Source organism: Cnephaeus nilssonii (genome assembly GCF_951640355.1).
Source record: "Cnephaeus nilssonii genome assembly, chromosome: 16".
Classification (NCBI taxonomy): Eukaryota; Metazoa; Chordata; class Mammalia; order Chiroptera; family Vespertilionidae; genus Cnephaeus; species Cnephaeus nilssonii.
The window spans coordinates 45,804,926-45,817,722 of record NC_137087.1 but is presented as its reverse complement, the minus strand read 5'-3'; the positions used below and the strand labels follow the sequence as shown (position 1 = coordinate 45,817,722).

Sequence of the window (12,797 nt, the reverse complement as noted above, 5' to 3'; positions counted from 1 at the left end):
TAGTAAGCCCAGACTCTGCCCTGCCCCAGTCCTGGGGTTGGGGTTAGGGTTAGGGCAAGGCCTTCTTAGGCCTAGGGCTCCCACTCAGCCCAGACTCTACCTCTGGCCATTCCCTACTGGTCTCAGCTGTAAGTCCTTCCAGAACCTGGCTGGAGTGGTGGTGGTTGGAGGTTGGGGGTTGGGGGAGGGAGAGGATGGGGCATTGCCTGGATGGGGAAAAGGTGGCTGAAAGAAGAGGGTGTAGAAGGGGTGCACTTTGATAAAAAGGTGGGTTAAAAGGCAGGTGGCAGGCCCGAGAGTTAGTGGGGGTGGTGGAGGAAGGGTCAGGGAGGAAGGGATTGGGGGCCTGGGCCAGGAGGCAAGGGGCGGCACACTCACTGTCTCCTTGGTCTCTGGACTCGGACTCCATGACTAGAGTTCCCCACAGCCAGCTCCAGAGACTGAGGTCACCCAAGGCCCCATCCCAGGGGAGGCAGGCTTGAGCCCAGGGGGCTTCCAAGCCAGCATCCAGCCTCTGCTGGCCGCCAGCCCTGGACAGCTTCCAGCCTGCCGCTCCAGCGCAGTTTCGCTCTGCGCCCTGGCCCTGCTGGCCAATGTCATCTTGGCTGTCTTTAGTCTTTCCAACCACAAAGAGGCTATTATTAATTTCTATATTCCTTCATTGCTCACCTTGATTCTCATTTTATAAACCTCATATCTGACTTACATGAGCAACCACATATATAATGATCTTTGCCCATTTGAGGGATGAAGTCACCTTTTCTCAATCTATTTTTTAAAGTCAGGTTTATTGATATAATTTACATTCAGTAAAAGTCACCTTTCTTTAGTGTACAAGAGAATTCTTAGAACAGTTCTCTTGCCCAAAAATGTTTCTTCGTACCCTTTTGTACTATAAGCCCCTCTTGTCAAGGAAAGAATATCCAATTCTATAGAGAAGTTTTATGAGTTTATTTGAGCCAAGTTTTTGAGGACATGCCCAGAAGCAAGATCTCAATGGATGGGGGAAATGCTCTTGAGAATGACAGTTAAAAAAAAAAAGTTTTTATTGATTTTAGAAAAAGAGGGAGAGGAAAAGAGAAACATTTGTGTGAAACATCAATTGGCTGCCTCCTGCATGCCCACACTACTGGGGATCGAGCCTGCAACCCGGGCATATACCCTGATCGGGAATCGAACCAGAGACCTTTTGGGGGATGGGACAAGCTCAACCAACTGAGCCACACTGACCAGGGGAGAATAGCGGTTTTGAGTTCCTTCTATGAATTTAGAATCGAAGATGAGAACATAAGGAAGTACCTGAAATCAATTGGTGGTGGATTAAGGAGGCAGGAGAAAGCAAAGTGAAGAAATCACAAGAACAGATAAAAAGCAAAATGGAGAAACACATACTGCTTTGACATTGGTGGGTACAGGATACTTAATAATTAACATTTACAGTACATAGAGATGGTATGCAGGAAACATATCAATGAGGGGTTCTGTGGCCTCCTGCTCTGGTGCCTGCAGTTGTGCCTTCAAGAAAATTACTCTGACATTTAAAGGTATGTTATCCTAGATACACAAGAACAATGGACAGGACTCGCTTAAGGCAAAGACTGATCTTTGCTAAGGAAGCTGTAGGCTTGGGACATGACTACCTCCTATGGCATCCCAGTTAGGAATGTTTGATCAAACCACCCTGTGTGGTTTCTTTCAGTCACTACCACATGCCTCCCCCTCTCATCACCCCAAAAACAACTACTGATCTGTTCTCCCTCCTTTTCCAGAATATCATAGAGATGAAATCAATACCATATATAGCAGTTCTCAGTCAATTTTGAATTTTATTTAGGAAAGCAACTTCTGCTCAGTTCATTCTTAACCTCTAGTAATTTTTTATCAATTCACTTGTGTCTATTGGATATTATTTCATTTTACAGAGAGTTGTATATCTTATTTCCTTTTGCGGTTTGTAACAAGCATATATGTTCATTATGGTAGTAGGGAGATATAGGGTTTCAAGTGAAGGAATATATAAATGCAAAATCTAATAAATTATACTCATTAATCTCATCTGTTAGTAATCTTCCCTGATGTCAGTTAGTTGTTATTAAGTATTAATAGGAAGGTGCTGTGCCTTTCTTTTCTTTTTCTTTCTTTTCTTCTTTAACAAACTAAACCCATGGAAAAAAATCCTGTTTAAAGTTAGAATATTTCCAACTATGAAGTATGTGGGGAAAAATGAGTGTTTTTATAGGTAACAGGGTTTTTTTTGGCAATCACATTATGATGAAAACTCTTTTAAATTTAGTTTACAAAATACTCTCTCCATAAAATTAGTTTCTCACTCCTTGCTGAAATGGTATCTTTATTATCTTGAATGGGCAGATTAGTGGGAGGTTAAGGAAAGGGCTCTATCATTTCCACTTGTTCACTTTATTATATTATCTCCAACTTGTGGTTATTCACCAGAATCATTTGATAAACCTTAAATCCACTTAACCACACACAGATAAACTCAAATTGAGTTATTCCCAGTTTTCCCTCAAGTACCTAATGTGCAGGGCTGATTTGGGGCCACATTGCTTGTGACCATCATTCATTCTGATTGGTCAGTGCCTCAGCCACAGTGTTTTTGTTGTTGTTGTTGTTTAACATGTTTTTAATATGTAGGTCAGTCTGCTCCGTAGACCAAATTAGAGCTCTCATATTAAGCCATATTTTGTTTTTTCTTATTTGTTTATATTGATTTCAGAGAGAAAGGGAGGAGAGAGATATAGAAACATCAATGATGAGAGAGAATCATTGATCGGCTGCCTCCTGCATGCCCCACACTGGGGATTGAGCCTGCAACCTGGGCATGTGCCCTGACCAGGAATCAAACTAGCAACCCTTCAGTGCACAGGACAATGCCCAACCGAGCCACACCAGCCAGGACTGATCTCTGAATTTTTTATTGGCCTCCTGCCGCCCACAAGGTGTGCCCCACTTCTGCTGCCCGTAACTTCGGTGTCATTGACCTTAGACACCACTTGTCCACCCACAATCCTGTGGGTGATGGTCTTTTGGACAGATTGTATGGAGGGGCTGTGTCCTGGGCATCACCAAGATTGAAGTCCTCCCCTTCTTCCAGCAGGTGGGGCAGGTGGTGATCTCAGACTCCAGTTTTATCTTGATGTTCAGCAGGGCCTCATACTCCTGAGCCTGGCACTGCTCCTCTGCCCAGATCTGGGCCAGCTCTGCCTCCAGGGGCAGCAGGATCTGGTTGAGCTGTTCTGTCTTCATGACATAGTGCATCGCCACCTCCCTCAGGCTGTTTTCCAAGATGGCCTTCAGATTCCTCATCCAGTCCAGGTTGATCTCCAAGGACTGGATGTACGTCTCAGCTCTGCATCATCCCAGCAGCTCCTATCTCAGCAGTCTGCAAGGTGACCACTGTGGTGGTCTCCTCAATCTGCTAGAACCAGTACTTTGTCTAGCTCCTCTTGGTTCTTCCGAGCCAGCTCTTCATACTGGGCCTGGGTGTCCACCATGATCTTCTGACGTCCTGAGATTTGGGGCCATCCAACTCCATGGTCAACCCAGAGTTGGCAATCTGGTTCTGTAGACCATTTACTTCCTGCTTGTGGTTCTTCTTAAAGAGCAGCTCCTCCTTGAGAGCCCCCATCTCTGTCTCCAGTGACCTTTCAGAGACCACTGATGTCACTCTCCACAGACTGGCACATGGCCAGCTCCATCTCATACTTGACTCTGAAGTCATCAGCAGCAAGACAGGCACAGTCAATCTGTAGAACGGTGTGAGCATTTTCCATAGAACTTGTAAAGATCTGAGCCCTCAGGTTCTCGATGATCTTGAAATAATGTCCCCAGTCCCTGACCTGGGGTGGCTTCTTCTCTAGGTGTTCCTGGATTTTGATTTCCAGGAACACCTACTGAAGGCTGATTATCAGCCTCGAGATGTCTCTCCCTCTCCAGGTAGGAGGCCAGGTTACTTAGGCATGGCATAGTCTCCTTCTCACTCTAGATACCCCCCTATACCTGCCAGACCTCTGGCTATCACTGCAGCCAAGCCCCTGGACCCTCAGCTACCCCACATACTGGTAGCCTGGGACACAGAGATCCAGGAGCCTGAGCCCCTACATAAATGCTGGCCATGCTGGTGGCTGGGGGATTGCATGGAGCCCAGGGTCCCATGGTTTGTGGAGAAGCTAGAGCGGGTGCTGAAGCTCATGTTGTTCAGGGAGGAAGGAGAGAAGGCAAGACTCAGGTTCAAGCAGCCAATGATTTACTCTTTTTTTTTTTTTGGTCACCCGAGGATACTTTTTCCATTGATTTTTTTTTTTTTTAGTGAAAGTGTAGGGGAGAGAGGAGGCGGGTAGAGAGAGTGAGAAACATGGATGTGAGAGAGTCACATCGATTAGTTGCCTCCCACATTCAACCCTACCAGGATTAGAAAACCTGCAACCAAGGTACATGTCCTTAATTGGGAATTGAACCCACGACTCTTCCATCCATAGTCTGACGCTCTAACCATTGACCTAAACCAGCCAGGACGTGCTTTACTCTTAATATGACATTTGCTATAAGTTTGCAACCCTTCTTTTTAAGTTATATTGAGTTTGTTTACATTTAGTAATTGTAATAAATGCTTATAGAATAAATGCATAAGTGAATTTCTTCACACCTCGTTTGTGTTTTTTGGTGAAAAATATTACCCGAGGATATTTTTCCATTGATTTTTAAGGAGAGTGGGAGAGAGAGGGAAAGACAGAGAGAAATATCTATATGAGAGAAACATCAACTGGTTGCCTCCTGCACAAGCCCAGATTAAGACCCAAGCCAGGAAAGAGCCTGCAACCAAGGTAGGTGCCCTTGACCAGAATCAAACCCGGGACCCTTTGGTACACAGGTTGATGCTCTATCCATTGAGCCAAACCAGTTAGGACTGTTTTTTTAAGCATAAGCTAAGATGTACATGTACAATGAAGGATAAATGCAGTCTTATATGATTAGTCAATTTGATAATTGATAATATGAATTAAATTGGACTCTTTTTTTCTTCCAGTAAAAACTTCGTTTTTAAAATATGTTTTAATTGATATTTTTTTAAGAGAGAGAGGAAGGAAGAGGAAGAGAAACATCAATGAAACATTGATCAGCTGCTTCCTGCACACCCCTTACTGGTGGTTGAGCCTGCAACTCGGGCATGTGCCCTGACCAGGAATTGAACTGGACCTTTTGGTGCATGGGATAATACTCAACCATCTGAGCCACACTGGCCAGGGCAAAACTTCATTTTCTATGTCAGCTTTCTCCCAATCCGTTAATAAATTAAGAACTGAACTGGAATAGGAGAGAGGTCCCATTTTAAATTCAAACAAATTAAATACATTCAGACTTAACTATAGACAATGGTAATGCCATTTAACAAGATTAATTCAATGTATATGTAACTGTCTACAAACATAATGTTTTCCCCATGGCACAGGCCTATACTGCAATCACTCACAGTAATTCAACTGCCTTTGCATTTGGCAATATCATACAAATGAATTTGCTGATTACTAGCAATATTACAAAATGAACCCAGGGCCACATAATCAAGAGTCACAACAACAAAGAAACTCTAGGAATGCAGGTCAAGGCAGGAGTTTGCAGCTGGCCAGATATGATGCAACTTGCCTGATTATCATTTAGGTATTTGCTGTAATGAATAAAGTATCTCCTGAGTTACTAGAAAACAGGTATTACCTATCACCATTCTGTGGCCAGGAAATTAAAGTATTTCCTGAATTTATAAATCAAAGAAAAAATTCTTTAAGAAGAACCATTCTTCTATGTGCACAACAGAAGCTCTATTTCTGAATTTAAAACACTACTCAGTATTTAAGAATCACATTTAGACAATATGACATTAAAGTTCTATGGGAAAAACTAAGACAGCTTTTAATTTTGCTTTCATATCAAACTAATAGAGCACTTAAAAATTCAAGAAGAGTGTGGGTTAGTCTGATTCAAGAAGTGCTTCCAAAATTCAACCACCTAGCTTCTTTTCAGGAGAAACTGTACATCATCACAAATATTTTCTATCTTAACTTTTGGAGAAGAAAATGGAAAATCAAACCCACAGCACAACGGTTGTGGTAGATATTTCCTCCTCGGCATCAGGCAAAGCATTCTTATAAACTGTTCTATTTCAACAGATGATTCAGCTGGTCCTGTAGATCCGATGACTGCTCAACACTAGAAATTAGAGAAAAAGTTTATCTGGAATGAACAATAAAGATATCTCTGCAAATTATTTGTACTTTAACATATAAGTACTGCTGAAGCTAAATCAACATGTACATTGGTCTTCTAGGGTCCCAGAAGTTTTTAAACAATGAAGAAAAAGTTTGTAGAGCCAATTAGTAGTGTAAACAATATTGCAAGGGACAGATTTAATCCACTAAAATTTTTTTTAAAAGGCTGCTTAATGATGTTAGCACATTTACTCTACTCAATGATTATCACCAATGTAAAAAGTTTTCTTAAGGTTGGTCTCTACACCCTGTAACTCTTTCTTAGAAAGCCTTTACTAGTAGTGCATGCCTTTGACTTACTGCATGCCTTTGAAATATACTGTATTCTTTATATCCCAAATGAGCTATGCCAGAGTGTATATCAATTGAAGGGCGTCTGTCAATCAGAGTTTTGCACTGATCCTAGGCCCTCAGTATAATTCCCTATAGCCTACTTCAGTTGGCCACCCACTCCCCTATCTGTGGGGTTACTTACTTCTTCTGAATAGCTTCTTGCCTAAATCAGAAAAGGAAGGAGGAAAATAAACATAAGAAAACTCAGTGGACTAGTAGAAGTTATTTATAGCCAGATATATACAGGCAGAACACATTTCCAGCTTATGATACATTCTATATTTCTGTCCATTCCATCCTAAGTTTGTGCTCATGAATCCGTTCACTATCAGAGTGCAGAGCTGCCGAAAAGATGGCATCTAAACCTAAAGAGGTAACAATATCCTATCACAGAGTGTGGGATGTGGTCTCACAAACTACATGCATGACTCAAATTTGGTTTGCAGAGTATGTAGAGTCAAATGGTCACATAGCTGATATGTACACACCCAAAGAATGAACATCTAGTTATTTAACCCTTTGCACTCACTTGCTTTTTTCTCGATTCCTTTATTCTAATGCTAACCGTGTCGAGTCACACTCGACATCCGAGTGCAAAAGGTTAAATATCAAGAGTTAAATTCCCAACCATATATTTCCAGAAGGTACCTAAGTGTAATATCAACTACATAAAATATACAACAAAATTAAGTAAGATAAAAAGCTAATTAAATTATAACATTATCCAGAGTTATAATGGAGAAGATGTCTTTACATTTCAAAATTTCCTGGATGGTTTTCACATAGCTAGGGCTAGGATACCTGTGGGGAATGTAGGATATAGGTCAGTTACACTTGACTCCCCACTGAAGGAGCAGACTCCCCAGGAGAAAGCTCGAGCACAGACAATCAACAAATACTAATTAAGTGCCTACTGGGTGCCAAGCATTGTGCTAGCATGGTCCTGGCATGGGCCCTGCCATTATGGGGTTTACAGTCCCTCCCTCTCAGAAGCTCTCAAATTAACACAGAGAGGTTCACAAAAGGTGGTCCCTGTTCCTGATCTCAGCCCTCACCTCAACCTCTGCAATCTCAGGCATCTTTTCCAGAAGGAACTCATCCTTGACCAGCCCCACCAGTACTCCCAACTCCGGCTTCCACAGGAAAAACAGCTGAAGCACCAACGCAGCAAACAACGGTCAAATTTGTAGCAAGTAGTCAGCAGAGAGGGCATACTCACTGGTACTGAAGATGTGTAGTTATTATTGCCATTTTCCTTAAACTCTGCATTAAAAACAGACAGACAAATAGAACATTACACTTCCTTGTAGCCACACAAACTATGTATAAAACCCAAGTCATAAAAGAAATGGTTTCTTACATCTTCTGAGTGCAAGATGGCATCTTCCTGTAGTACCATGTTCCGAGCTGCCTGACCTAGCAGCTGGAAGACAAAAATAAAATGGTAATATTCAAAATGTCCAAACTTTCTGTAATCTCTCTGCAGCTGTTATACCTCTGCCCTCTCTCCTCCCACCCTCTCCTATACAACTACCAACACTCTAAATGTAATGGAGGATAACGTTCCATTTGTTCACGTTAAAAATCCATTTCTTTGTCTCTGTGGCAGCTCTGGCATGGGCTCAACACCTGTTCCAAAGGCCACTTCCTGAGAAGTGCGGTGCTCCGTAACTGCCGAGTTCTCTGCATAGCTTATTAGTCTAGTGCTGCGAGGAGAAGTCCGCAAAATAAAAAAGCAGCCTTTGGTTCCACAAGCCCATTGAAAAGCCAACTTCTGATTTTTTAAAGGCAAATTTGAGATTTGGGGTGGTTTGAGAGGAGTGAGGGGCAGGGGTTAGGGTAGGACTGAAGGCTGGAAGGAATGCAGCTGCTTAGAAGTGGAATAAAAGCCCCAGAGAGGGGGGGGGGGGGCCTGGGAAGAAGCTCAGGATTTAAAGTGGGAAACCATGAGGTGAAGGATGGCAAGATGGGGATAGGGAAGAGAAAAGAAAGGAGAAATATGGAGGCAGGTTTTAATGAGGTCACCGATCGCAGGGCCCTGGGGTGGTCTGTGGTCAAAGAGATGGGACTCAACATGAGAGGCAAGAAGAGATCAACAGAGGTTTCTGGCCTACTGTCGCACCCTGAACTCGGCAGACACTGTCGGCCATGTAAAGGGAGCTATTGTTATGTGTGTCCTCCAACCTTCCCTGTTCCTTTGGGTCAGAGTGATTACAGTAGAAAGGAGACCCACAACTTCAAATTAACCAGGAACACAAGCACTGCTACAGCCACCAGACTCCTTCCCTGGTAACTTTTATTTATTTTTGTTTTTACATTTTAAAATTAATAAACCTTTACATACTTCTAACGTCAAAACAGTAAGACCTTCTATTCTATAGTCTCTCACCTTACTTAAAAGGTAACCTACAATATGCCCTCTTCCATACCCTGCTATTTTCACTTGACAATAAACACTTAGCTGAATCCACAGCATTTTCATTGAATCTCTTGCTTTAAGGGCTGCACAAGCACTCCACTGTATATGTCCCGTAGGAGTATTCAAAGTCCCATAAGAGTATGTGGACGTTGGGACTGTTTCCAGTGTTTTGCTATTCTGAGTGCTAAAAAAAAGTACCTGATATATCTTTGCTCCTTTTTGCCAGCCTATCTTTGGGATAGACTCATAAAGTCATGGTTGTAACAGCTAGATCAGAGGGTTTTAATTTTGCTACATATTGCCAAATTCCCCTTCCGTTAGAGTTATGCCATTTTGAATTCCCACTTCACAGTGTATGAGTGCCTGTTCCTTCCTGTGGCCACTTTTAAGTAGCAAACTCCAAATTCCTATAGATGGGGGATGGTGACTGACAAACTGATGGCAGAAAAAGGGGTTCTAATGGAATCTTCATTCATTCAATGACTATTTATTAAGTTCCTATGATATGCCAATAAGAGACATAGTCTCTGTCCTAATGGGGCTCACAGTCTGGGGTTACAAAGAAGACACTGTCATTACGATACCTGTGAGTGCTGAGGGAAAGCACTGGATGCCTTGAAAACATGGCCCTGAGGGCGGGGGGGGGGGGGGCAGGAGGGGTATGTCTAATCCATGACAGGGGCAGGTGTTCAGGGAGAGGTTCCTAAAAGAAATGTCTTCTAGGCTGAGTCTTCAAGGTTGGGGTTTAGAATTCCTCATAAGTGTAATTTTACAGAAAAGTGGCCTGATCAGATTCACCATTTTATGGGTGTGGTAAGTAGAATGGACTAGAGAGGGACGGAAAGCAGAGAGATTGGTAAGGAGAACATTGCAGTATTCTAAGCCAGCAACCAGAGTGGCCTGAACCACAGACGGGGCAGTAAATAAGAAAGGGGCCCTGGCCAGTTTGTTCAGTGGTTAGTGTGTCAGCCTGTAAGGGTTACATTTTGATCCCCGGCTCCGGTGGGGGCGCGTTCGGCAACCAATCGATCTCTCTCTCTCTTTCTCTCTCCCTCTCTCCTCCCCCCACTCCCTTCCACTCTCTCTGAAAAAGCAATAGAAAAAAATATCCTCTGGTGAGGACTGACAATAAAAAAAAGGGGGGATGGGAGGGTGGAGAGGGGTGGAGAGACTTTTAGAAGATAGACTCTGTGTGATTGCCTGGAATGCTGTTGTAATGCAGGGCCAAGGTCTTTCCTTTGATGATACTAGTAGATGTATTTGGTGGCATTGTACATCATTTTCTTACATAAACCGACCACACACATAGCGTATGATCTAAGGTTTTCAGTTTGGGTTTCTTTTGAGTACTGAGTCTTTTTAGATTTCTAGGGTTTTCATCCCAGGCCTTTACCCCTGTCTTGCTCATAATTAACTCAACAGTAGCTTGTCTTAGTACTCACCTTCAACAAGTATTTCCGACTTTCAACTTAGTTTTCATAGCAACAGCAACCCTCTTTTTCTTTTTGCACTCATATTTCATTGTTTTCCATATTATTCCATTAAATAATGTCATTTCAATAACAAGCTAAGTGCTTTACACAGGTTTAGGGGAAAAAATGCATGGTGGCCTCCATGCATTTATTGTGCACATTCCCGTCTCAAGGTTTCTCACTTGCTACTTCCTTGGAGCTCTCTGCCTCTGTATGCCCACGTGGCTTGCTCCCTCACTTCATTCTAGTATCTGCTCAAATGTCACATTCTCCGAAAGCCCTTTCCTGGTCACTTATAACCACCTGATTCTTGTATGTGTGTCATTTGTTTGTCTCTTCACCAAAATGTTCGTTTCCTAAGTAACAGGGACTTTGTTTTGTCTCCTCACACACAGCAAATACTCAATAGGTATTTATTAAATGAATGCTGTGGAAGGCATGTTTTACATATGGAAACTGTCCGTTCAAACAAAATATCTATGTGGAATCTGCTGAAGAGAGAAGCAATGCTCTATGGGTTGAGAAGGAGTGACATCAGTAAGACACCCCAATAACCTCACAGTCTACTAGAGAAAATGGCAAAATATGTAAGCAACTATAGAAGAAGGAAATACAGTATGTCGTAAGTATCATGTACGAGATCAGTAAAAAGATGAAGTTCAGTGTGCGTTCCCGCTCCAGGGAGCACGGGGGCACCTTCCCCTTCCCGCTCTTCTTTCCTCTCAGGTGTGCATCTCCTAACTCTAAGGAACCCCACGGGCTTGTAACTTGGGAGCAGTGGGCAGCGCTCGTACCAGGCTAACCCCTGACCCTGTCTCCACGGCACCCCCCCTTTTTTTTTTTTTTGAATTTTTTTTTATAGAGAGGAAAGGAGAGGGACAGAGAGCAAGAAACATCGATGAGAGAGAAACATCGACCAGCTGCCTCCTGCACACCCCCTACTGGGGATGTGCCCGCAACCAATGTACATGCCCTTGAGCGGAATCGAACCTGGGACCTTTCAGTCCGCAGACCGACGCTCTATCCACTGAGCCAAACCGGTTTCGGCTCCACGGCCCCTTTTCTCAGATTTCTCAGTGAGCCAAAGCAGCCCCACCCAGGCTCTCCTGTTGCTTCTTCTATCCTAAGCCCTTCCTTGTTTCACTGTCCCCAGCCTTAATAAATGTACTCTCAAAATAATAAAAATAAAACAATCCATATTTCCAGTGTTTCTTTTAATAAAGTATGCTACTATTAAAGAAATATAAAAATAAAGAAAATTATAACAATTTAAAATTTTTAACCATAAAAAATAAAGAAAATATTTACATGACAAAAAACTTTTTAAAAGGGGAAAGTAAATAAATAAATAAATAAGAGACACAGAGACCCAAGAATGTGCCCAGTAAGACAAATCAGAAAAGAATGAATCCATAAACAGGGGATGCACAAAAGATGGAAGACATCTGGGATGTTGAAGGCAAAACCATGCGGACTTGGGGGCCGGAAGAGACAGAGACCACCCGGAGAAATAAATGAGGAATTGGTTAGGACTACTATCCCGCTCCCCGCCCCGTCGTCCGGCGACAATCGCCGCTCTTTAAAACACAGATCCCCATCCATCATCTCGTTCCTTCCCCCTCCTATACCGCTAGTCTCCACGCCCCCCCGCTCCGCAACACTACACATCCCAGAATGCAACACTTGCCCTCCGCGGACGAGCTCTACTCGCCGCACAACTCACAGCCTACTATTCCCAAGATGCAACGCGACCCCCTTTCCACGGCTTAGAAAGCCCGGAGTCCGGGGGGCGCGAGGCCCCGTGAGTGCTCCGCCGCTCACCTCGGAGCTCCGGGAGCCCTTCAGCACCTGCTTCGTGAGGGCGATGACGTCTGTTCCGCAGGTGTTCACCTTCTCCGTGAGCAGCCCCTTCACGGACTGACCGAATCGCGCCTGCGAATCTGGCGTCCCAGCCGCCATCACCTCAGCTAGTGCACGTCTCCGCGCGGGCGACGGCGAGTCGCCGGGGCCAAAAGAGCCGCAAAGCGGAAGGAAAAGAGGAGGCAAGGAAGGGACGCGTTGTGCCTAGCAGAGGTTAATCTTGGCTAACTTTACATTCATTTAAAGTACTCAGTTGGTACCCGAAAGACGACAGGTCCCGGGCAAACATCTCTGGAGGAAATGGAGGACAGTTTCAGTAAATTCGTGGTTTAAAATCAGAAGACCTGATTACAATCCCAATTGTGCCATTTGTGTGACTGCACATTACTCAACCTCTGCGTCGTGTGTTCCTCATCAGTAAAATAAAAA

The 12,797-nt window shown here is 43.6% G+C and overlaps 1 protein-coding gene and 1 pseudogene across 2 annotated transcripts; both read right to left on the bottom strand.

The window, feature by feature from the left end:
- Positions 1–962: 962 nt before the first annotated feature.
- On the bottom strand, positions 963–5,757 carry LOC307113032 (keratin, type I cytoskeletal 18-like; annotated as a pseudogene). The gene has a single exon. The product of its transcript is annotated as a keratin, type I cytoskeletal 18-like (transcript).
- Positions 5,758–5,907: 150 nt separating this feature from the next.
- On the bottom strand, positions 5,908–12,797 carry BORCS7 (BLOC-1 related complex subunit 7). The gene is made up of 5 exons (XM_079794290.1): positions 12,330–12,797; positions 7,978–8,040; positions 7,837–7,880; positions 6,760–6,780; positions 5,908–6,225 (listed from the first exon to the last, which is right to left on the bottom strand). Exons 1-5 carry the CDS (start codon positions 12,465–12,467, stop codon positions 6,174–6,176), a joined length of 318 nt encoding a protein of 105 aa, XP_079650416.1. The 5' UTR covers positions 12,468–12,797; the 3' UTR covers positions 5,908–6,173.